A 23,435-nucleotide genomic window follows, 5' to 3' on the forward strand; every position below is an offset into this window, starting at 1 on the left:
GTTTTGAAGCTGGGAGCTTTGTGTTTGATAGTTTTAAGTAATTCTTTTCTGCCACAAATTTTGTTTATTGTTTATGGACCCATATAAGCTTTTAGCATTAATAAAATTCTGTGACATGTTCTGTAGCTGAATTGGGCAGTTGTTTTGAACCTGATCATTGATTTTGATACCCTCAGTGTTGGTACTATTAGTGGCAGGGACTATTTTGTGTCCCCAGTTTTATAGCCTGTAAACACAGTCCTCTCCTCAAAATTATTTTTTTTTCTCCCACACTGTAATGACCTTATCTTTGTTTTTTCTTTGAACTTCATTGTAATATGAATATGATTTTTCCTTGTCTGGAGGGATTGTTGTGCCTCTTGTACCATCTCCCATAGTTTATCTATTTATGGCAGTCAGAGCCCAGACTTTGGATATTGTTGTACAGGACAAAAAGTAGATGATTGAGAAACCAGCAATGCAGGTGGTTTTCTTTTTTTTGCCATTTGCTTCTGCAAGTCTTGTGAATAGACAGAGACCAGAGATACTTGATGCATTTTAGACCACAGGATTGTGGCAGGTTTATATTTTTTTACTTTTCCTGATGTGTTTTAGGTTACTTTTTGTTTGTTTTCTTTTTTTTTTTTTTTGTCTTTAATTGTTATTATGCAGTACATGGACCTACCTATTAAAACTCCATTATGATCTTGGAGGCTGTAAGTACAGAAAAAAACTCAATTAACTACTTTAGAATGTTGCTTCTCTCAGTTTGGGAAAATGAAATGTATATTCTACTTAAGGTTCCCACTTTATAAATTTGGTAATAATTGTGGTGTAACAAGAACCAGAGAAAATCCTAAGAAAAGTGGCAAGGAGTAATTACAGCTTAACACTTCTCAATCTCATCTGTCAGTCATCTATAAGAAATTGCTACATTCATCTTTAAGTAGCCTGGTAATCAGCTCAGTTTAATTTTAATCCACTTTCATTTCTTAGAGGTAATTTTTAATGTTTTATATATTGCATAATTTATTAGTGAAGTTGACATCTAAGCAAACTGGTGCAGATGAAACAGGAGCTGCTAGGAGCTCTAAATACATCAAATTCCACATTTCCATTGCCAAGAGAGTCCTTGGGCTGCATTCAAGTTGCAGGAGGTCATTGCTCAGTTAAATGAGGATTCAACTGATACCAAAAAATACTCATGGTAAATGTCCAAACATTCTTCAACTGACTGGCATGGGGGAATGGTTCTCAGCTGAGTCTCTGTTGCAGGAGAGCTGCTCAGGTGCCATCTCAGCACCTGAAGGTGCTTCTGGAACTGACAAACACCAAGAAACAACAATGCAAATCCTTTTTTTGACAGGTAACTTTATTAATAATGGTCTCGGATCTGTCGCACCTACCAGGTGCCAGTCTGTTTTCACACTTTGCGAGACTTTCTGAAGAATAAACTAGAAAGGCATAAAGTTAGTTGAAGCTACTGAGACACACATTTGAAGGTGGGTTTATTTTGGACATTTGTTGGGGGTTTTTTTATTAACAGAGTGTCCATGAATGTGTGTCAAAAAGAACTTAAATACACTGAGAAATACAGTAGAAAGGTTATATTTACAGTCAGTTATAATGGGCACTGCCAACATATCCAATAACAAAAATAAAACAAAACCTTTTTTTCCATGTTTCTATCATGCTTTTTTTCACAGAGATTTTTTTAAATATGATTTTGTTTTTTAAAAAATACAATAAGGAAATAATTACATTCTTAATATGAGAACATTATCATACAACATACACCCTTGGCCAATTAATTTGAAAGTGTCTAACAAAACTTGATACTAAATTAATATTCTCCATTTGAAAAATCAAATTGCCACAATCATCTCATTAAAAAAACGCCCTTTATCCCCCAAAGTTACAATCTGGGTTTTTTATAAAAAAAGCATTACCCATTGAAAAAAACCCAAACAAAACAATTTTAAAAAAGCACCTGGTACAGTAACAGGCATTTGGTGAGGAAGCATAAGTGTAACATTTTCTTAGAAGACATAGAAATGGTTCAAAATACAAGAGTTTTCCTTTAAAACAAAAGTCATGCTGCTCTGTGGCTGAGTTTGCCTGGTGATCCTGGAATCTAAAGACGGTGAAAAATACAAGTTCTGTCGCTCTTTATAAAAAATTGTGCAGCAATAATGCTCTTCAAGGCAACAGAGTACATTTCACAGCACTGAGAGTGGTCTATAGAGAGGCTATTTCCCAAGCTTTTTGGTTTTCTTCCTTTCAGAACCTTGGCTGTTACACAGAATAGACTAAAGCAGTGGTGGCTTTGTGGAGCCTTTGCTGGAGGAAGAGTGAAAGATGTTTAATTTAGGGGGCAGCCCCTGTGCAGCAGGCACTAAAGGAAGGCTGCACCACACAATTTCCATTTCTCAATTTGCCTGGGCAGAGACTGACACACATCCACCTCAGGCTTAGATTAAAACCTGTCCTTGCCAAGGAATTTTTTTTCTTTTTTTTTTTTTTTAACCATGGGATAAGTGGGTGGAAAGAGACAATGCCAATATTGGGTAACAAGACAAGTGATCTGGCTTTTGACTACTCTGCATTCCTTGATGCGGGACCACTTCTTAATGACAACTGTTACATCACTGCTAACCTTGACTAGAAGCCTAATTTGCACTATAAATATGTACAGATATAAATTAAATATTTATTGAAATATACAAATAAATAACTTAATTTGAAATAAAAAGCCTAAATGAACTTACTTTTGCCGCAAATTTGTTTCTGCTATTATTTATGGGAATTTGACGCTGTTTAATCCATAGTCACACAGTACAGAATGTGCCTCCAAGTTAGAGAGTTAATAAGTGACCTAAACTAATATTAACAAATTGTGTTTCCAATGAAAACCACACTGACACTTGCTTTCCTACTGTATCTGCATTCCTGTGGCCCTTTGTACCAAGCACAGCCACAAGAAGCAAAGAGCCTTTTCTCATGCTGGGCCCCATTTCTACACTGCTAAGGTCAGTGGGGTCCCTGGCCCTAAATGCATCTGGGAACAGGACACAGCCCCATCTCCTGCCAGCTGTGCCTTCAAATCCCACAAGCTCCTGCAGGAAGTCCTCTGGCATCCAGCTCAGCTGAGAATCCCAGTGTACCCTCCAGGAGCTGCACACATTCCTAAAGGTAAGAGATAATCTGCAGGCTTGGCCATAAAGGGGTGGGATCCTTGATAACTGCTGTCTTGCCAACTTCTGTGATTTTAATTGCAGTCTTAACTAATTATCAAGACTCCGACCCTAACATCTGTGATTAAAATACTACTCATATTTTGAGATAATTTTTTAAATTAATTTTCTACTCCTCACAGTTGAAGAGGAAAAAAATTCTTGAGAATATGATTGAAAGCTCTCCAAAGGCCTAAAAAAAACCAGAAGAGAAAAACTTAAAAGAAGCCATCTTATTATACATTCTCCCCCCCACCCCCCTTCTGATTTTTTAAAACCAATCTTGAGATTTTGAAGGGCTTCAGTGGCAATTTACTGCAAGTAATTTCTCAGGAATGACATGGATGGAGACAAAGAAAAACAGATTTTTAAAATTTTACAGACTAAGATGCAAGATGCTGTTTCCTAGTAATCAGAAATGGAATCCTGTTTGAGAAAATCCCCAATTATTTGTTAAACTGTTAATAAAAGAGTCTGAAAATTATTACCTCTTCAGTCCATCTTTCTCAAAAAATAATAGCTGAGGTCTGAAAACAGACAAAGGAAACTAAGTACAGCAGTGTTCTATACCTCAAGTTTAACAATACTACATTATAAAAAACAAAACAAGACTGACTGCATAAGTTATTCTGAGTTGCCATTATCTGTTGAGGACTAAGTTCAATTGTTTTCTTTTTCTTCTTTAAAATGTATAGAAAAGAAGCAGTATCTAAAAATACCTGTTTGCCTTTTAAAAAAATCAGGAACAAGTCATAGTTCAAGAACATGACCTTTGAAAATGACTGGTGCTTCAGAACAGCAATAAAGAGAACGTACAAAAACGCATCTGTCTCGAAGTTTGGCAGCTTTTTATCTCCCAATGACAAAAGCATCTGTCTAGAAAGTGTCCAAAGGCTTCACCAGCCAGTCGCTGTCGTGCTGTGGAGGGCGGTGGCCCTGCAGAGCTGCTGGGCTGAGCACATTTCTTCAGGTTTGTTTGGCCACATGGGCAGCCACCAGCAAAGCCTCTGCTGGTGAGTTAGCCCTGCCCTGTGGCAGAGTTCCAAAGGCAGTTTTAGCCTGCAGGAGTCAAGATTTCACACCAGTCTTCAGCAGTGTTCCAGCCGTCTGATGCACTAAAATTAACATTGCTGGTTCAGCAAAGTAAACTTTCAACTGTGACTTTATGCTCCTTTTTAGTTCCTATGGTTGGGGTTTTTTTGGTTTTCATTTTCTCTACCAGTGGAGTTGGAAACAAGGAGTTACAGCTAATAAAAAGGGGCACACGTAGTTACACAGCAATACAGTAGAGGGAATACAGGCAAATTAGCGCCAAGCTACCATTAACTTAACAGAGTTATAAAACGTCTTATGTTTTATCACTTGATGTGACCTTCCAGGTGAGTCCTTTGCAGCCTATGTCTTGGTCTGTAGTAGGTAAGGCCTTTATGGAAAGTGAGTGGCTTTTTAATGTTTATGTTCCATTTTTCATCTCCCATTCCTGGAAAGGGGGGAAAAAAAAGACACAGAAAACGTTAAAAGCAATCAGCATATTTCACTGATGTCATAGCATCTGCTAAGCCACAACTCAGTGTCAATAACAGTTTTTCCATTAACTTTGCTGGATTCAGCCCAAATCTTAGGGAATGCTATCAAGTATGTTCTGATAGTCTGTGCACAGCATCCACCCTTCCACAACTATTCCAGGAACCTACTTTCTAGTGCAGTGCAAATAAGCCATGTTTGTATTCTGCAGAGGGGACTTCTGGAGCAATTCACACCCCACAGCTGGTGTAAAGCACTCAGCTCTCCCTGAGCAAGGGAGAGGCTGATTTAAGCACACGAGGCTGTCTAAATGACTCGTGTGAGCCAGCAGGAAGCCCTCAATATCTCTCAGAGCTGACAACAAGTGATTGCTTAACTGCTCTTCAATTTTTTTTATGTTAAGACTCATGGCAAACACATAAATGTATGACTAAAAAGAGCAACTTAGCAGGGAGACTAACAGGCAGGGTTAAGAGAAACAAGTCAATTTGCATTGCATTTGTTTCCCTTATAGATAATCCAAATTTAGCTATTGCCTGGCAAGAAATTGCTTTGACTTTCTGTGCCTCAGTTTCCTCACCTGTTAGCTGAGGACAAGGACACCAACCACAGCAAGAAATGTAATCTATAATGCTTTTGGTCATATGTCTCAAGCAAGGTATTGCCATTTCTTCTGCCACATAAGTGAAAACCATGAGATTGCTACAGCTGAGCCCCCAGGTCAGTAAAACCTGCAGCTACCGAATGTCACCTGCAGCATCCCCTGACAGCACACAGGAGCAGAAGGGCTGAAGCAGGATGGGCTCACCTTAGGACATCCACCCTGTGTCCCTCCCTGAATCACACCTCACAGCCACCAGGAACTACTGGAGATCCACAGAAGGTGGCCTCTGGCTCCAGCAATCCCCTTGGAGCAATTGCCCAGCTGCCCTCGCCAGGCACTGGGGGCTGCAGATTCCTCTCTGACCCACCAGAGAGAGACACTCTGCAGGCAGCCTGCTGACTTGGCTTCCAACCTGAATTCCTGAATTTAACGCTCATTCCACAACATTTAAGAGCTCTGACTGAAATCCATTACTTATGCACGTAAACAGCTGTTCCTGCTGCTGAAAGCAGTAAGAGCATTAGTCTGGCTGAACAACTGTATGGCCATGACACCTCTTCAGCTGTTGTAAAATAACAGTAAAGGTCACAGTTGGTGGCTGCTTTAGCAATGTAAGAAAAAAAAATCCCTTGGGTTAGAAATTAGACAATAATTTACTTTCTTTCTAAACTTGTGTTGGCTTTTTTAAAATTTAAATAGTGCTTTTACTAAAATTCAGTGTATTTTAAATACTCAAGTTTTACTCTTCAAATTATGCTAATTCTAAAGTTAAAACACAGTACTGGTAGAAATTAGATTACTTTAAAAACTCTATTAAATCTGTGTCCTCTATAAATATACTACCAAAGTTATAAAGGAAGTCCTTGGCTAAGCAGCTGGGAGGAGATTTCTTTGAAGTGTTAAATAAGCATTGAAAGCAGAAGCTTCTTTTGCAGGTGCAAAAGGAACTTTTTGTTTCTTTCCACTGCTCCTGCAGGTTCACACCAAGGAAAGAATGTCTAAGTCAACACTGACAGCCTGACTGGGAGCTGGGAAACTGGGACAGCTCCTTTTCCTCTCCAGTCCTTACACACAAGCAAGATGTAAGATGCTGACATTCACCAGCCCATGAGTTTAAAAAACAAATCAGAAATACTAACTTCAGTTTTCTTGCTGCACATAACAATTTGGTTTTAGAAATGAATCTGACATTTAAATTAATATGTGAAATGCTAAAATAATTGCTGTACAGCAAGGATATTTGAATCTTTTGACTTCTCTAGGACTACTGACGCAGAATATTTTTTTCCATATTTTAATTGCAGTCTCCATTTCTAGCCAAGTACAGATTAGACAAAATTGCAATTAAAATGCCTTCTGGCGTCTTAAAAATATGCATAATTACTTTCTAAAAAAAATTTAAAGATGCTTGCAAAAAGAAAAGTTCCAGTGTGTCCTGAACAGCCAATCCTCAAATCGCTGCTCTTTCTTACACTGGATTTGTCTTTCTGCTTCTCTCTGTATTTCCTTCTAACGTTAGTGCATCTGAGAGAAAGCTTTTTGTGGCAGAGCTTCCAAAGCTGCTGTCCCAGGTGCCTGCTGTCCCAGCTGTGCAGGGCACAGCAGCAGCAGCTGCCCCAGCACAGGCGCAGCGCTGCAAGGTGAGCACGGCTGTGACACCAGGCTGGCTGCAAACACAAGGCTGCCAGGTGACAGGGAAAGGCCAAGAAGGGAGGCATTCAGTGCATTCCAATACACACCAGGGGGAAAATCCATATTCTGACATTTTGAACATTTGCACAACTCCCTCACAGCATCGGGGGGTGTGCCAGCTGCTGCAGATGCAAGTGCAAGCACAGACGTGGGATCTGCTTCACTCCCACAAACTGCACTGACATCCAAGCATGGAGAGCCAAATCCTGCTCTGGGACACTCACGTGTGACGCCCTTTCCTGAGCCACATCTACAAGGCCTGAGCTCACTTGCAACTGCAGAAGGCCAGAAGAACTGAGAGCCAAATTCCACCCCCACACATGTACAGCAACCCTCGAGCGTGGGGCGTGCTGCAGATGTGCACCTGATGGCAGCTGTGGCTGCCAATGGGCTGGGAACAGATTGGGTTGCACTATCTAATTCAGCAAAATTTCACTCTTAATATTTGGTGCGTGAGGTTTTAGGGAAAAAGCTGTTAAAGCTGAATTGGATACTTTGAGTTGTTTTTCACAGCATGGGAAAAATATGCTTAGTTGCTCCATATCCTTTTTGATTACTCTAATCCTCTAATCCTATATGCAAGATTCCTGTGCCAAAAAGCCTGACCAACTTATTGTACCATCCAAAGCACACTGACACCAAGTAACACAGCAGGTCTTTTCCTCTATGGTATGTGCTGAGCATAAAAAATGTACTACAGGAAGGTATTCTTTACACCAAAAACATTTAGGTTTTTATAAAGCCCTGGTTTCTCCAGCTGTAACGATTAGATGTCTGGATTTAATGTGCCTGTCCAGCACAAATCCATGCTCCCATTTGCAAGCACTGTGCTCTGCTAGACCACACTCCCTGAGCACTGCTGAGCTAACATCCACATCTAAGACAAAGTGTACAGTTAGAGATGATATCGTTATGGCACAAATTAGGCTATAATTGGAATACACAGATAAGCTTTAGAGCACATAAATCCTTCTCAGGTTTGAAACACAAGCTGCAGACTTCAAAGTTGATTAGAACTGAAACCTGTTATGCTGGGTGTAATTATTCTTAGTTGGATTTAAATGAATCAGGTTAACTGGCAGGAAAAAGCAGTTGATGTCCATGCAAAGGGGGTAGAAGAACGGTGAAAAAGCTGCCTCAAACAGTGTATCAGAAAAAATAACTCTATTATGATAATTTAATAATAAAATAATTTTTTTACATGCTGATTTTTCAATATCTATACATTTAGGTTCCAGGTTTATGCTCAGACACTGGAAATGTATATAATCAATGAAAACATGTAACAAAAGTTACTTGAAGAAATCCCAGTAGAGAAGACATCAATGAAAAAAGGAAATAGCATTCATGAACAAGTGTTTATGATTATTGCTGTTTATAATTACAACTAGCAGTGAACTACTAAATAAACAAAAGCTTGGGCCCAGCACTATTACTGTCACACTTGGTTATGTGTGGCCCACATGTTTATGTTGCCAGCAAATTTAGCCTAGAAGAATGGTCACACAAATCCCATTTAAACTAAACCACAAAAATTAGAAAACTGTAACAAGAGGACAGCGAATTTCAGCCTGGTACTTGCAAGAAAAAATTGAAGTAATTCAACTTTTACTTTAAATGTACATTGAGCAGATACTTGCAAAACATGTTGTCATTAATTATAATGTACATCTATTCGGTTCTTGCAGTGGCTGGAAAAGAACAGACTCACTCTTGTGCCATTTCTAATCACTGTAACACTGCTCTTTTAACCCGTTCTCTGCTACACAGAGTAGTGGACACATGGACTGTCTACACCACAGACTACTTACTTTGCAAATTAAATCTATAAAGCAACAGAGAAAAACATGGAATCAGAGTAGAGTCAAATCTTTCTCCCGAACTTACTCACCAATTCTTCTGCAGAAGGTTCCCCAAACCAGCAGTATTTATGTTGCAATATGAATAATTTAGATATTCTCTTCTTAAAGCAAAATAAGACTTTGGAAGAAAGTATGAAAAAGCTCAGAAGAAGACAATTAAGACATCAGTGCTCTCACCTTTGCTTTTCGAAGGACGTGGCCTCGACATGGAGAATTGTTGGATGAGGGAGGTCGCTTCAGAGCTGCTGCACTGTTCACAGGGATGGAGCCCTCAGTATCACTGGTATCACAGCTGGAGATTGGAGAGTTTTCCAAAGTTCGGTGCTTGAAAATTGGAGACTAATAAAGAGTGAAAAGCCTATATTGAGTTTCCTCCAAGCAGTCACACATGCAGTATGTTCTACTTTAGATTCAAAACTGCAGAACTGTCTTTTAAAGAAACTACATTCATAATAATGAAGAATAAATGAAAAGGAGATTAGAAAAAACAAAACAATGTGCATGCATGTGTGATGAAAATTGAAGTTTCTTTTCTGTTAAACAACTACGGCTCTGATTAAACAACCATGGATAATCCAGAGGAACTGATGTATCCCTCTCTGATCTTTCTGTGATGGCTGCTTCAGACACAGATCTATGGCACAAGCTGGGACTGCCAAGCTCCACCCTGAAGGTGTGAGATGCAGCCCTTGCAGAGCGTGACAGAACTGACAGAGGACCAGCACAAGCAGGTCTTCATCACTGCATGATGACTTTATGCATATAAATCTCCCTGGGCTGGACCAATGTCTTGGTTCCTGCACATATACAACCACTGAGGACAAGGTGTTGGCTTTTTGCACATTATCCTAACATACCCTGTGTCTGTGATTCCCATGTCTACCTGCTCCCTGCTACTGCAGGAAATGTAAATAACACAGAAAGGCATTTAATTCTGCTCTTATTTCTTGGGCTTAATAAACAATTATACAACTCCCAGTTCCTACTCATTTTTTGCTGGAGCTGGGAAGGCTGAGCACTTCCAGCCATGGTACTGGGATTTGCATGTTCCATGGCTTTGCATACCTGTGGGCTTGATGTTCCTGATTTGGGCTCAATAGCCAAGCCCAGTGTGATGCCACCAGCCAAGGCTTTCTTAAGGCTCTCCTTCACCTCAGTCAGCTCTAGCTCCAGATTGACACGCTCAGCCTCCTTCTGCTTACACTCCTCTTCCAGCTTCTTTAACTTGTCTTCAAGAATCACTTGGGTCTTCCTGCCTGTCATTCACAGCAATTTTATTATTTCAATAATAATAATAATAATAATAATAATAATAATAATAATAATAATAATAATAATAATAATAATAATAATAATAATAGTAATAATAATAATGATGTTAAAGTGACACTTGGAGAAATTATTTTCTTTCTAAAAGGTAAGGAAATGAAGTCTCTACATATCAGTGACATGAAAAAAAATGAGGTACTTTACATAAAACACTTTTTTTCATGTAAAATGTTTAGTAGCGTAAATCAAATGCCTTCTATCAAGTGACATTCCCAGATATCTAGTCTGGTTACAAAACAGTACTGTTTATTTTTCTGTATCATAAAAATATGATAGTGACAAAATAATTATTCCCAAATAAACAAAAAAATGTTCTGCTTATCTGAAGTTTTCACCAGTGTAATTCCTTAGGTATGTATATACACACACATGCATATATAAAACAAGTACATAACTTGCACATATGTATTTTTTATCCTGTACATTTTGTATCTATAGAGAAAGGAAATACAGACATTACAGAGTATTGCTCAGCATCAGAACCTAACCTTATTTAGGGTAACATGACTTCAGCACAGAATACAAAGCTGTTTAGACAACTCAGCCTAATTCTCAGGTGAGAATTCAGCACAAAAAAGCACCTCCTACCAGCATTGACTTCAATGGCAGCCCGCAGATCTTTTCTTTCTTTCCGGAGCTGGGCCAGCCTGTTCCGGAGGGCTTCTTTTTTCTTCAGCAGCTCCTCCTCTTTGCTTTGTAATCTCTTTGCATCTGCCTCCACACGATTCTTGCCATATTTGTACTGCTCTGCATCTGCATGTATCAGATTGTAGTTAATCAGGGTTTAAACTAACAGCACAACCCTGACCCAGTCCCTGAGACTAAACATGACATGGAGCATGTCATGGCTCCCCACAGCACTGGATGATCTTCAAGGCTCCCTTCCAACCCAAACCATTCTATAATTCTATGGTTTGAGGAAAAAGTTTGGCCTTCCTCTTCCACTGGCTCTTTCTCAAGGTCCATAATTTCTGCCAAGTTCTGCAGCACAGCTACAACAAATATATGGGATAGAATCTGGACTTTATATTTACATGAGGAAAATGAGAAATACCAGTTACTTTATAACACACTGGTTTTGAAAAATGGCCTTGCGTTTCTCTGTAGTTCAGAAGATGGAAAGGAGGCTCCTCTCTAGCTATGAACCCTTTGTTTCTAATTGGAAGGGTCAGAGGAAAAACCACCTGCTTGGCCTTTTGCCTGGCTTTCATTCCTATTTCAAGTGCACATCTTTTCTCACCTTACATAAGAGAATACAAAGATCTTCACATTTCTTTGATACTTGGCAGCTTTCTTCTTCTTTTTTAATTTCCCACACAAATGCTTTCATTTCATGGCTCACATATATTTGTGGTCTAATTCATATCACAGCCCCCTCTATAGCTCTGCTCCAGTTGCAGACTCAAAGAAGATAGGTCAGCTAAGAGACACTTTGTCACATATCTGAAGGCACACTATGAAATCATTCCTGACAAAGAGCTGTTGAGCCAGTTTCAGTCAGTTAGAAGCTATTTACTTTTGTCCTGAAGTCTAACATCAATTTCTCTCGTTGCCATTAAATCCATGGCTTCTTAAATAAGACTTCATTAGTAACTGCACTTTTGAGCAACACAGTGTTTTTGCATCTACACCAGCTCCTCATCCTCCTTTTCCAACAGGAAGATAGAATTCCTCTCTGCTTCTTTTTTCCCTGCTGTCCTCATGACTTTGCAGCAGCCACAGGTCCACATTTCACATTTATCATTCTCCCATATGACAGTCACCCTTTTCTCATGTGGTGTGGTTGGAGTTAAGTCACCAAGGCATCTCCTGTTCAGTGCTGGCATCTCCAGCTCACAAAAACCACACTGGCTCTGTACCTTGTCAGCCAAGACAAGAGCTCTTTTGGTCACCCTCCTGTCCCCACTCCCCACGGGCAGCAGTGGGGACAGGCACTTACTGGATGCAGTGCGCTTCACACAGGAAACCGCCTCGGATTTCTTCGGCTGGCTATTTAAAGTTCTCGCTTTTCCGGTGATGCCATTAGTAGTCACAGGAGGCTTCTTGCCTTTAAACTGTTTGAAAACAAGAGTACAAATGGGCTCCAGCTATTCCCGTGCCACTGGCATTACTTTCACCCTTTCATCAAGGGCAGAGCTTGACAGAAAGCTGCTCGCTACATCAGAGAGCCTTAATAGAGCTCATTGATTGAGCTGGAGACGGCGCTTCCTCCAGAGATGCCTCTGGGAGCTGCCTGCTCAGCAGGAGCCGTGCCAGCAATCACAGGATAACAAGGGGATGAACTCCCTGTTTCTGGTGGCATCATGGTTTCCAAGGTGTTTAGAACCCTGGATTTTACAGTATTAAGAAAGCCACTGCAAGGCAGAAAAATATGCACCTTTGAAATTTTTTTTACAGTAAAGACACAGGTTTTTCAGACTTAATTTCACACAGTGAAACCTGCCAGGGTTTGCCACACAAAAATTCAACATGATTTCTTATTTACTATAACCTTGCCATCCTTGTGGAATTTTTTTTTTAAACAATATGATTATTACATGTTTTTAAGTGCTAGGAGTTAACATATCACTTTCCCTTTACACAACTTCTAGCTACTACTTAAAAGCTTTTCTTACTTAAAAAACGTCTCATAATGGCCAGACAAGCTCACAAGATGACCAGGAACAGAGCATCTCATGTTCAAGGGGTTTCCATTTAGAGGACTGAACCCTGGAAAGATAACCCTGTCCTGACTGCTCGGAGTGTTTCCATCGAGGATGCTCCAGCCAAGCACAGGGCAAATGTGTGCCATGCTGTGTTCTCCTGCTTCCAAAGGTTTCTGGAGGACTGAAATGGGAGTGCACCGAGAAGCTTGCTGCTGCAGTAATTTATTGCTCATGTCCACCTCCAATTCTGCAACCGCATTGAATTCCAATATTCCAATAGGAAGTTTTTGTAAGGGTTAAATGAGTTAACACACAGTATGATAAGTACCTTATACAAGGGAATAATTTAACTGTTCCATGTCAGATGAGATTGAAAACCATGCATCACTGTGATAAATTCACACTGTGATACATTGGCTTAAGCCAACGACCACCTTTCAGAGACCAGCTAAGGGCTCTGAGAAGGTTCCTGGCATGGCTGCAAGAAAGGCTTGTTCTGCTTCCCTGATGGGCTGTGCCCATCTGCTACAATGCTGAGCTCACAGGATTTCATCTGCTCTGCAGGTTCATGTTTGAGGTACAAAAGCCTGCACCCCCCTCAGAAAGCAGCACAGAAATAGCCTTGTTTTTTTTTATGGGGAAGAAAATAACAGGCAGTAATATAAAGATGGTATATATGAATATATACAACACAATTTACTAAATATATAACATCAAGTTATTATATATATGCATATTCACAAAATATATAACCAAAGTATACATGACATATAGATTAGTACAATTCTAAAGAGCCAAATTTGCTGTCATAGTCAGGTCACAAGTCACCTATCTTTTTTGGATTTTTTCCTAACACATCTCTGCCTGAGGAGCCAAAAGGCAGCATGCATTCAGGTGAAGTGTGGAATGTCACATTTATTTTTTTCTTATTATTCACCATCTGTAAATCATCAAGAACATGTTGGCAAAGCCTTTCCCAAGTACCACTACTTCCACATTGGAATTTATAACTTTGCAAACCTGCTTCATTTGCAGTGGGCTCATAACTAAACTCCAGGCACTTCAGTGCTAAGACTAAGGGACTCTAAGAGTCCCTTCAGACAACAACCAGATAAACAGAACAAATAAAAAGCTTTGTTAAGTATTAAACAGTACAGTACCTGCGAGCCAGGTCCCCTCCCCACAGCAGAGGTATTAGTGACAGACTGAGCAGAAGACAGATTGGATGAGACAGGGTATTTGTAATGGTTAGAGGAGGGTTTGTCAGTGGATAACCTATTGGGTTTCCTGTCAGCTGGCGGATAGCGCGCAAAGATTTTTGGAGACGGCAAGTTATCGTACAGGCCTGCGTTATCATAAAGCATTTCTTCTCCAATGTTCCTGCTACGAGAAGAAGGAAAGCCATCTTCTGGTTCCCACTGCAACACACACACCTGAGCAGTTAGTCAACAATGCACCATGCAGAACCTCCTAAGTGAAATTAAAACATTAGTGATGCTTTGGACTCCAGCAAGCCCTCAGTGAGCATACACTTACTACTTGAACTGTTTAGAAAGTTGGGGGAGGACAATGTGTGGAAAACAAGCACTGCATTCCATGGCTCACAGCCTCAGCCCTGAGCACAAGCAAACCTAACACCCTGACTGCACCTTCAGCTGGTAGCTGGAGCACCAAGGGGGCAGAGGCAGACTGTGTTAGCAGGGGGATACTCACAGCTTACACAGATGAATCTGTGGGATTACATCTGGTACATGAGTTGTTAAAAGTAATACAGCCTAGCAGTTATCAGGAGCCAAGATTTTTCTAGCTTGTTTTTTCAATTTTTTCAGGATACATGTCTTTCCCATGAATATCAGCTGCTGGTATGCTAGCACATTTTATTTGATGGAGATTTATTATTCTGAGCTACAAGAACTAAAACAGCTCTTTTTTTTTAATTTTTAGAAAGATGGAAAGCTCAACAATAGTACTCCAGCGGTTCATCTGATTAACCTTAAAAGAAACCAACCTGACTGCTAAGTATCTTTCCTTAACCCATCCTGGCCATGGCAGTACATATCCAAACAACGGCATGAGCACATCCAAGAACTATGTGAAGACTGCTCTTCACACAAGTAATCATGTACTGTTCCCAAGAGCGGATTTCTAACACCTTTTGGACATTACTGACATACTGGAGGACTGAATGTCCAGTCCATTTCACACTTTGAAATACTAATTTCTCTTGAGTTTGCCCTTAGTGGGGCCTTTACACAACAGCCCAAATGAAGAGCTGACATAGGCTGTAGCTCCCTTGTAAACCTTCCTGAGGACCCCATATTGCTATTGGTCAGCATCCACTAGATGTTAAATCCTATTACACATCTGCCTATGATCAGCTCTCAATTTATGAAAATAGAAGTGACCACTGTGATTCTCCTCTGGGACAAGCAGCACCTGCAATCCTCAGGAATACAGCCACAGGGACTGAGAAGTGTTTGGATTTTGGTGTTTTTTCCACGGACATCAAAAAGTGCCTGGTGTAACTGAGTCCTTAATTTTGCCCTTTCCAGTGTGATCTAAAAAAATACCTCCTCAAGTGAGTATTATATTCAAGGACTTGGCAACAAATCATCAACAGGCAACTGCTTTTTAAATGCACATTGGCTCACATGCAGGTTAATGTAAACAATATGTCCCATGCCCTTATATTCTATAGGCGTGAGAGGAGTTTGCAACCACCAATCAAAAAAATACGAGTTCATCTGGAAACTGCCCAGTGAGGATCTTTAGATAATACAATTTTCAGATGTCCACGCTTTCAACACATGCAAACCATTTGCTCAGTGCAAATTCAGCTCTTACCGATCCGTTTATGCAGGGAACATCATCGTAATGAAGTGCCATTCCACTTGGACAGGCATAGCCGTTGGCAGCGCTGCCCCGGTACGGATTTGTAGATATAACCCGCCTGTTCATGAAACTGAAAAATGCAAAGCAAAAAGAATAAAAACCAGCACTTAAACCTGAGTCTAAATGATGATACAGCGGTATATTCCCTGTGCCTGATTATGGAGCCTGGAAGCACAGAGCTTCTCACGTTCTGCAGGGCAGTTTTTCTTTCTTTGCTACTCACACATTGCTGCTACAGCCAGCAACACAACATATGTTCCTGTTCTCCATTCTTACAGGGGGGATATGTGATTGTGTGAAGGCCAGGAGGGCAACGGCTGTAATTGCTCAGTGGCATGTTTACATAGGAACCTGCTGGTCTCTGTTACACACCAGCCTGACAGGGTCCCAGAAACGTTCCCTTGTTGTCTGCACTGGGGAGAAGCAGGTGTTTCTGTGTGCATGCATGCTCAAGGGGCTGCAAGCTTAGGAAATGAGAGAACCAAGAATAAAATCCAGAAAAAATTAAAAAAAAAAAACCCACATAATTTCAGTGAAATCCAAGTTAACACATCTATAAAAATTTCCTGAGTAATTACCTTCCTCAAAACCTGGGAATTCTTTTCTGTATCAGGACTTTTGGCTGGCTATGGCACTGTGCTTCCCAACTCTCTAAGGGTAATTGTACATGCAAATACTCTATATGCTCATTCTCACTCTGTTACGAATGGTGGACCCGAGTCCTCTGGAAACTTCAAAGGGGATATACATATATATATTTTAATTTCTTCCCCCTTATCCTGTTCCAATCAACACTGTTGCTCAATAATTACCCCAAGGGTGAGTCTTCCTTTGTAGCAACTGCTGGAATTGAATAAGGTATAGAGTGAGATCCAAAATAATTCCATTCCTACAGTTTCAGGTGTACATAAATGGGAAAACAATGTTTTCCATCCCAAACAATGGAACTATTCAGAGTCTGTGCTGACATTCATAAAATATGATAAAGCACTGCTAAAGCAGAGAGGGTCTTCTGTAGTGCTGGCAGGAGCTCAGGAATGCTGTGGTTTCAACAGTTGCTTTCTTTTGGCTTTGGAATAACATGGAGTCCATTGAGTTTCCCATTCAGAGGGAGAACTGGGGCTCACCTGAGCCACGGGAAACTTGGGCTCACAGGAGGGATGAACCTGCCCAGCTCGTTGTGAACCCTTCAGGGCAGTGTGGGGATGGAAAAAACATTTTCTTACTTCAAGTAAACGAACAGCAAAAAACCCAGGAAAACTCCATGATAAAAATGTTTTTATCTTAACTTGTTAGACATTACTAGAGGGCTGCATTTGTTTCTGTTCTTAAAGAAGAGAATTACACAAATATTTCTGGCTGGTCTGAAGAACTGAGTTTGGAGTTGTTGCTCTATTTCTTTTTAGTTAAGAGGCTCTAATTACAGCAATATACAATAACCATGTCTGAAAACTGGGATATTCATTAGTGGCACCTGATGCACCTGTAGTAACTATTTCCACCACCAAAGGAAGGCAGGATTTAGCTCAGTAGTTGCAAACAGTTCATAATCATTATTTCACTAATCCTCATTAATCATGTTTGCAGGTGCATCCATGCAAATTAATTGTATTGAGAAAGTGCTGGAAGGAAAATGGAGAAACTTGCCTGGAAGCACTTTTTCCTTAAAAATTATTTTAATCATAATCATACCTAATGATTTAGGTGAAGGAAATTGATGGGACTGTTAATGACGAGCTGATAGTTTTGCAAAGCATCAGTCTTAATAAGTGAATAGCCAATAATCTGAAGTTACTGAGCGATAATCTAAGCTTTAATGATAACTGCAAATAATTTGGAATACTGATATTCATTCTGTAAAGTGCAAATGTAGTAGTTCATTAACATTTAAGTACCATTGTAATTTCTCCTCGTTTTTTAGCAGTAGTTGAAAATCAGCAGACAGTTACTCTACTGCTTATCAGCAAGCCCTCACAGGCTCTTAAAGACACCCAATGAATTTTAATTAATTCCTAACAGGGAAATTCTGCTTTTTTGCAAGTTGTTTGACATTGCTTTCTAACACGTGGTCTAGTTGCATATGTTTTTTCACTTGGCTCCAATTAGTATCACATTTGTGCAGAAAAGGAAAGCCATGCAGAATTCAGGCAGAAAAGGTTACCATTCTATTTCTCTTAAACGTGGTTATTGCTAGATGCTGACTGAAGCAAAAATACATGTCAACGCAGGATAAACTTTTTGAGCCCTATTAACTTCTGAACAAATATTAACTTTAAGTCTGAGTGCATTTTAATTCTATCAAAATTATTTGGTTTTCACAAAACTGGGCTTGTGTTAACACAGAGTCACTTTGATTTCCATCAGAAGACATACAAAATGGACTTGGACTGAAGCTGGGCATTTTCCCTTGCTATCTTCTCTTGGAAGCTTGCTAATGACAACAGGATCTTCTTTTGGTAAACTCCAAAACATTTTTTCCTTATTTTCTTCCCCCTTCATTTTGTATCTGTTTAAAGTCATGATGGGCAGATGGGGTGTGATTCTCTAATGTATTAAGCCACACAAATTCCAAATTAGTCTAGGGAGCGTCATCTTGCAGCAGGATGAGGGATGATGCCTTTGCCAGCTGTCTTCTCAAGCCACCCACTCCCTGACCACGGGGAACAACTGCAGCAGGGCACCCCCTGTCCCCACTGTTTCTTTGCTCCTGTTTATAAAAACCTCATCTAGCCAAGGAAAAACCTTTTTTTTTTTTCCCACCAAGGACTGCTTTAGTGCCTCAAATGATTTGAACATGTAAATCACTGTATCTGCTAAGTATGCATTTCTCCTTTTAGCACAGGATCAGTAATGGGGAATTCACTCTATTGATTTGCAATTTAAACAGTTTCCATGCTGGACCCTCTAGGCACTTTCTCAATTTCCACCTCCTATATTAAACCCCAGAAATTAATTGAACTGGGGTGAACTTGATAAAGTTTTTAATTAATCAGAAAGAACTTGAGAAGGAAACACTTATTATGTGACTGTCCAAGACTCAAATTTGCTATACACCGTGAGTGTGCAGCATATATTGATCAATAATATGCTGTATATTTCCCTGTATGTACAGTAAATACAGCCAATAAATGTGAATTAGGTAGCTGCATATTTCAGAATATTTGTTTTCTTCTAGGAATAGCCCTAAAACTTTAGGTAAACTAGAAGATTAAAATGTAGCATTTGATAAGGGGACTTACTGAAAAAAATCAGTAAAGATTTGAGTAAAGTTGCATAGTGCCTTGCATCTTTTACAGAACTTAGCAGGCTTCCAACACAATAATCATAAACATATCTAACATTCAGCTGCAATGCTGAAACACCTCAGGAGTTCAGTATCTGGCAAAGGGGGAGGTGGATTTTGATAAGCAGTGCTGGCAGTGGAGCTAACACATGGCTGTAAATTCCCAGAGCACTGGAGCAGGGGTACAGAAAGCTCTCACCAGAAGGTCTGCTTCGCAGCCTGGATGACGCTTGCCGTCATTTCCACGTCGATGTAGTCGTAGTGCAGAGCTCCAGGGTCTGTTGAAGACCCCGTTTCTGCCAGCAAAATTCCAATCCATCTGCCCATGTCTTCTGAGGAGGAGGCCTGTGAGGAGAGGGCAAGAAGGTAGGTCAGGTCTTTGCTCTGCCACTGGGCTGAGCGTTATTGCAAAATGCGCATTCCTCTTGGTTGACAAATTGCTACCATATGGTATGAGAGGCTCTGGTTTCATTCTGCTGAACTCTTAAAAACCCCAGGATTTCATATTAAATCTGCTTTGCTAGAAAGAGGGCACTTTAACTAAGCTATGTGCTCATCAGCTATGATGTAATACAAAGTGGGCAATCCACTAAAAAGACGAAAAAATAATCATTTAAGGCCAGTGGATTTAGATTCAAGTAATGCTTATTTTAGACTTGAGAATATTGAAAGCTTTAACGTAATTATTTTCTTATGTTAGGCTGGAGGATTTCTGGATTGCATGACTCCTGAGAAGAAAGTTACTGTTAAACAGAATCAAGAGGGAACAAAGTAGTGAAGAGATTTTAATGTTACTTTTTGAAAAATGCTGCTATATTTGTCTAAATGATGGCATTCATCTTCCTGATAACACAAGTAAAAGCATTAATACTATTAAAATAATTGAAGTTTTTTTCAGATTTTGCTTCAAGTCACCAATTCAGAAGTTAAGCAGTAACAAAACAAATATTGGATTGAAGTAGTGGGGGAAAGGCAACAATCTGTCATTAACAAATATAGTGGTTTCTAAATTTCTTATTTTTATGTATTTCATTGCTTTCCACAGTTCCTTGAGCTGTCTTCAAGTTCTCTGAACAGCTCTCAGATAACAGGCCTGGTTGCAAGGACACCAGACTTGATGTGTAGTCAGAAACCCAAAGCAGTCCAAGTGCCTGTCCTGCCACTGAAAGCAGAAGGTTGTCTCCTGCTCGTGTCTTCTCATTTCAGGTTTTACAGGATGATGAATAAAGCCCCCATAGAAAGCCTGACGCACCTAAACAGACAAAGGTGTGTGCACATGAGGAGAGTCAAGAGACACACCAGGCTGCTGGCACTCTGCATTTTCTGAAATGCGTAATTGTATTAATACAGACAGAGACTGAGTAAAAGGAGTTCCCATAAATAGCAGACAAATGAATGTGAGGAGTTTTAGAGCTCTCATCAACAGTGATCCATTATTTAATTATTGCTACATTATTTATCCAAAGTAATTATATCCCTGATACAAAAGTGTGCCTAGAGAAGGAGCAGGGATATTCTAGCACGAGGTCAAGGGGAAGTCAGTGCAGAGAAAAATTTTTACTGAGAAGATTTCTGGACTACATTTAATCTCAGCTCTTTCTTTGTCTACAACATTTACTACTTCTTTCCTCCTTCCAGTATTTATTGTTCAGCTCTGCAACAGTAATATTATTCCAAGGGTTGTTTTTTCTGAATGGACAGACACAGGTTGCATGGAATGCTTCTCTGATCCACCTTGTGGGAGCTGCTGAAAGCCACAGCCATTGTACCTCGAGCACAGCGACCTCCTGCCCGTTCCGGAGCAGGCGGAAGGTCAGGGGATGCTTAGAATCCAGCCCCAGGATGACTTCACAGCCACGGAGTGGGATGGAAACAATGTGTGTCTTCAGATCTGTCCTGTCCTTGTGGAAAATGAGTTTATTGTCCTTCACTCTGCACCAGCGCTCGCGCCAGCGGTTGTTAGAGAGCACGTTGAGATATCCTGCAATAAAATGAAATGTGAGATGTTGCACTCCTCACTTTTTCTGAAAAGGAAGAAAAAAAGAAACTTCTCAATGTAATGCTAGCCTTTGAATAACTTGTTTCTCTTCTAATAGAAAGTCCAGATGGATTTTAGGAAGACAAGTAAATGACCCTGCCCCACTTCTTTTAATGAAAACTTTCACTGTGCCAATAATCTAGAAAAAGCATATAAATATGGGATCCAGCTCATGTGCAAATGGCTATTCTGTGTCAGTCCCTGCAGCAGCTGCACATATAGGAGCACACAGGTCCCCAGGACTTCAGTAAGAATGGGAGAGGGACGCTGATGAAAACAGTTACACACACAGCCAGTGTGCTCACTCTGCCTCTCTGTGGGCAATGACTTTGCTAACTGTGACTGACCAGCTTTTTCTGTGAAAATCGCAGCTCACATTATGTAAGTATGTATTGAGCTACCTTGTGTAACATCCAAAAGCAGTGTTTAAATGACCTAGGAAGTGTCGATGCTCTATGTTCTAATTACATTTAGAAAGAAGAATGCACATCTGGTTTGCAGCACTTGCAAACCAAAACTTAAAAGATTGTTAACTTTGCAAATAGAAATAAAATTAATATTGATTTAAAATTCAGGAGGTAATTATGATACAGTATCCTTACATATTAAAAGGTCATTAAAATTTTCCTTTTAAAACCACCCACTTTTTTTACCATGCTCCATATCGTATAATTATATCATAGGATATAATATCATTAAACAGTCAGAGTTTTGTGGTTTGCCTTCTCTGTGCCATAGTAACAATCATTCCAGACTCAAACATTACATTCAAAGCAATGCCCTTTTCCCTGCCTTAGTACAGTTTGGAAATAGAAATTAAAAAAAAAAAAAAAAGCCAAACCAAAACCTTTTACTTTTGCTTCCACATTACAAATGGTACATGAATTCAGCATGTTGCTGCTTCCAAACGCGCTATGAGGAGGGAAATAAATGGTATCTTGCAAAAGCCAGAAGTGAGGTTAAAAAGTTGTCTTCTATCTCAGACATGATTTTTATTTAATCCTGTTGGAGAGCTCTCTCTTTGGTTTTCATTAAAACTATGACTTATTATTCATTTTTCTAGGTTTTCCTTCCAACATTATGGTTCCAATGTCAAAGTGTGATCCAACAGGATATAGCAGATCAGAACTGTGCACATCTTGGAAGGTGCTATAAAAAATGAGGATGTGCTTAATCCTCTGGTTTTGGCTCCTTGTGATAATCACACTTCAGCTCTCCTCCCTCCTCCTGTAACAAACCCCTGTATCACTGTGCATTGCATTACAATCCCTAGAAATGAAAAAAGCCTTCCTGTGCAAGCCAGATACTTGTTTTGGAGTGAGAGTTCTTTTTTTCAGACAGTTTTTCCCCTCTGCTCCCAGTGCACCTCTCAGAAAAGCTCTTACAAAACTTCCTGCTTCAGAGTTGAACTACACAGGATCCCACTTTCCCCCTCCACATCTCTGCTCAAACCTTCACAAGCTGACATGACCAAAATGCCTCCAGTGTGCTGCCCTTTGGGGCACTTCAAGCTTAGTGCAGGCAGTCCAGGAGCAGTGATGTTGTAGGCAAGAGCTTTGACAAAACTGCAAGTGCAGGTGGGTTTTAGTTTCTACACTAGCTGGGTGACACCTGCAGCCCTGCTGGGATTTTCCCTTTCTTCATGGGAGGTAGAGCCTTCTAAAGTGTAAAAACCTTCAACTATGGAGCAGCCTCCCAGAGGGCACTGAACTGAGCCAAACTGCTGGTGGTGAGAAACTCCTTCTAGCCAAGACTTCCTGCAATGACCAAAGCCTAGACATTTATATATTTTCCTTTAAAATCTGCAAGTGGTGTTGAGTAGAGCCAAATGCAGGCATATAATAAGGGCTGAATCTGTATTTATGTCCATATCCAAACTAAGGATAGAAATATGAGGAATTAGATTGTACAGCAGTGGTAAACTTCTCACATAATGCAGAATAATCAATGGAGTATGAGAGCCCGGAAGTTTGAGCCCTTATGGAGGCCAGATGCTCTGGACAATGCATCTGGCTGGACACAGCTTTTCCCAGCTGTTCTTCTGGTCAATAAATCACATCTGTACTTAGCTGATGTACACACACATATACACACACTTAGTTAATCAAAGTTTGCTTATGTGATGCCCAGTGTGGCTTGAAAGCCGCCTGAAATCCATGAATTCTCTCTGGTGGTCCATGGACCTGCTTCCATCACCTTGGGCAGGCATCTAACACACTTCATGCTCCAATGAGCTCTGCCAACTGCTCCCTAATCACACACTTCTGGGTTTCCCTAAGCTTTTCTAGTCAATTAAAGGGCAAGATCCAAACTCAGAATCTGGGGCAACTGCTTCAAAGCTTTCCAAGAAATTT

At 40.2% G+C, this 23,435-nt stretch overlaps 1 protein-coding gene across 5 annotated transcripts in view; it reads right to left on the reverse strand.

Moving 5' to 3' along the window:
• Positions 1–1,330: 1,330 nt before the first annotated feature.
• Positions 1,331–23,435, reverse strand: part of AFAP1 (actin filament associated protein 1) — a 109,483-nt gene continuing 87,378 nt past the window's right edge. For 4 of the 5 annotated variants that reach the window (XM_064418759.1, XM_064418761.1, XM_064418760.1 and 1 more), the window contains exons 10-18: positions 20,813–21,024; positions 19,243–19,388; positions 15,713–15,830; positions 14,029–14,286; positions 12,163–12,277; positions 10,812–10,976; positions 9,960–10,150; positions 9,072–9,233; positions 1,331–4,692 (exon numbers count right to left, since the gene is read on the reverse strand). In XM_064418759.1, the coding sequence (XP_064274829.1) occupies positions 4,666–4,692; positions 9,072–9,233; positions 9,960–10,150; positions 10,812–10,976; positions 12,163–12,277; positions 14,029–14,286; positions 15,713–15,830; positions 19,243–19,388; positions 20,813–21,024 (1,394 nt within the window). In that variant the 3' untranslated portion in view covers positions 1,331–4,665. The remainder of the gene's footprint in view (positions 4,693–9,071; positions 9,234–9,959; positions 10,151–10,811; positions 10,977–12,162; positions 12,278–14,028; positions 14,287–15,712; positions 15,831–19,242; positions 19,389–20,812; positions 21,025–23,435) is intronic. The other variant, XM_064418762.1, reaches the window with a different exon arrangement.

The sequence above is a fragment of the Passer domesticus genome, chromosome 4, assembly GCF_036417665.1.
Source record: "Passer domesticus isolate bPasDom1 chromosome 4, bPasDom1.hap1, whole genome shotgun sequence".
NCBI classification, from domain to species: Eukaryota; Metazoa; Chordata; class Aves; order Passeriformes; family Passeridae; genus Passer; species Passer domesticus.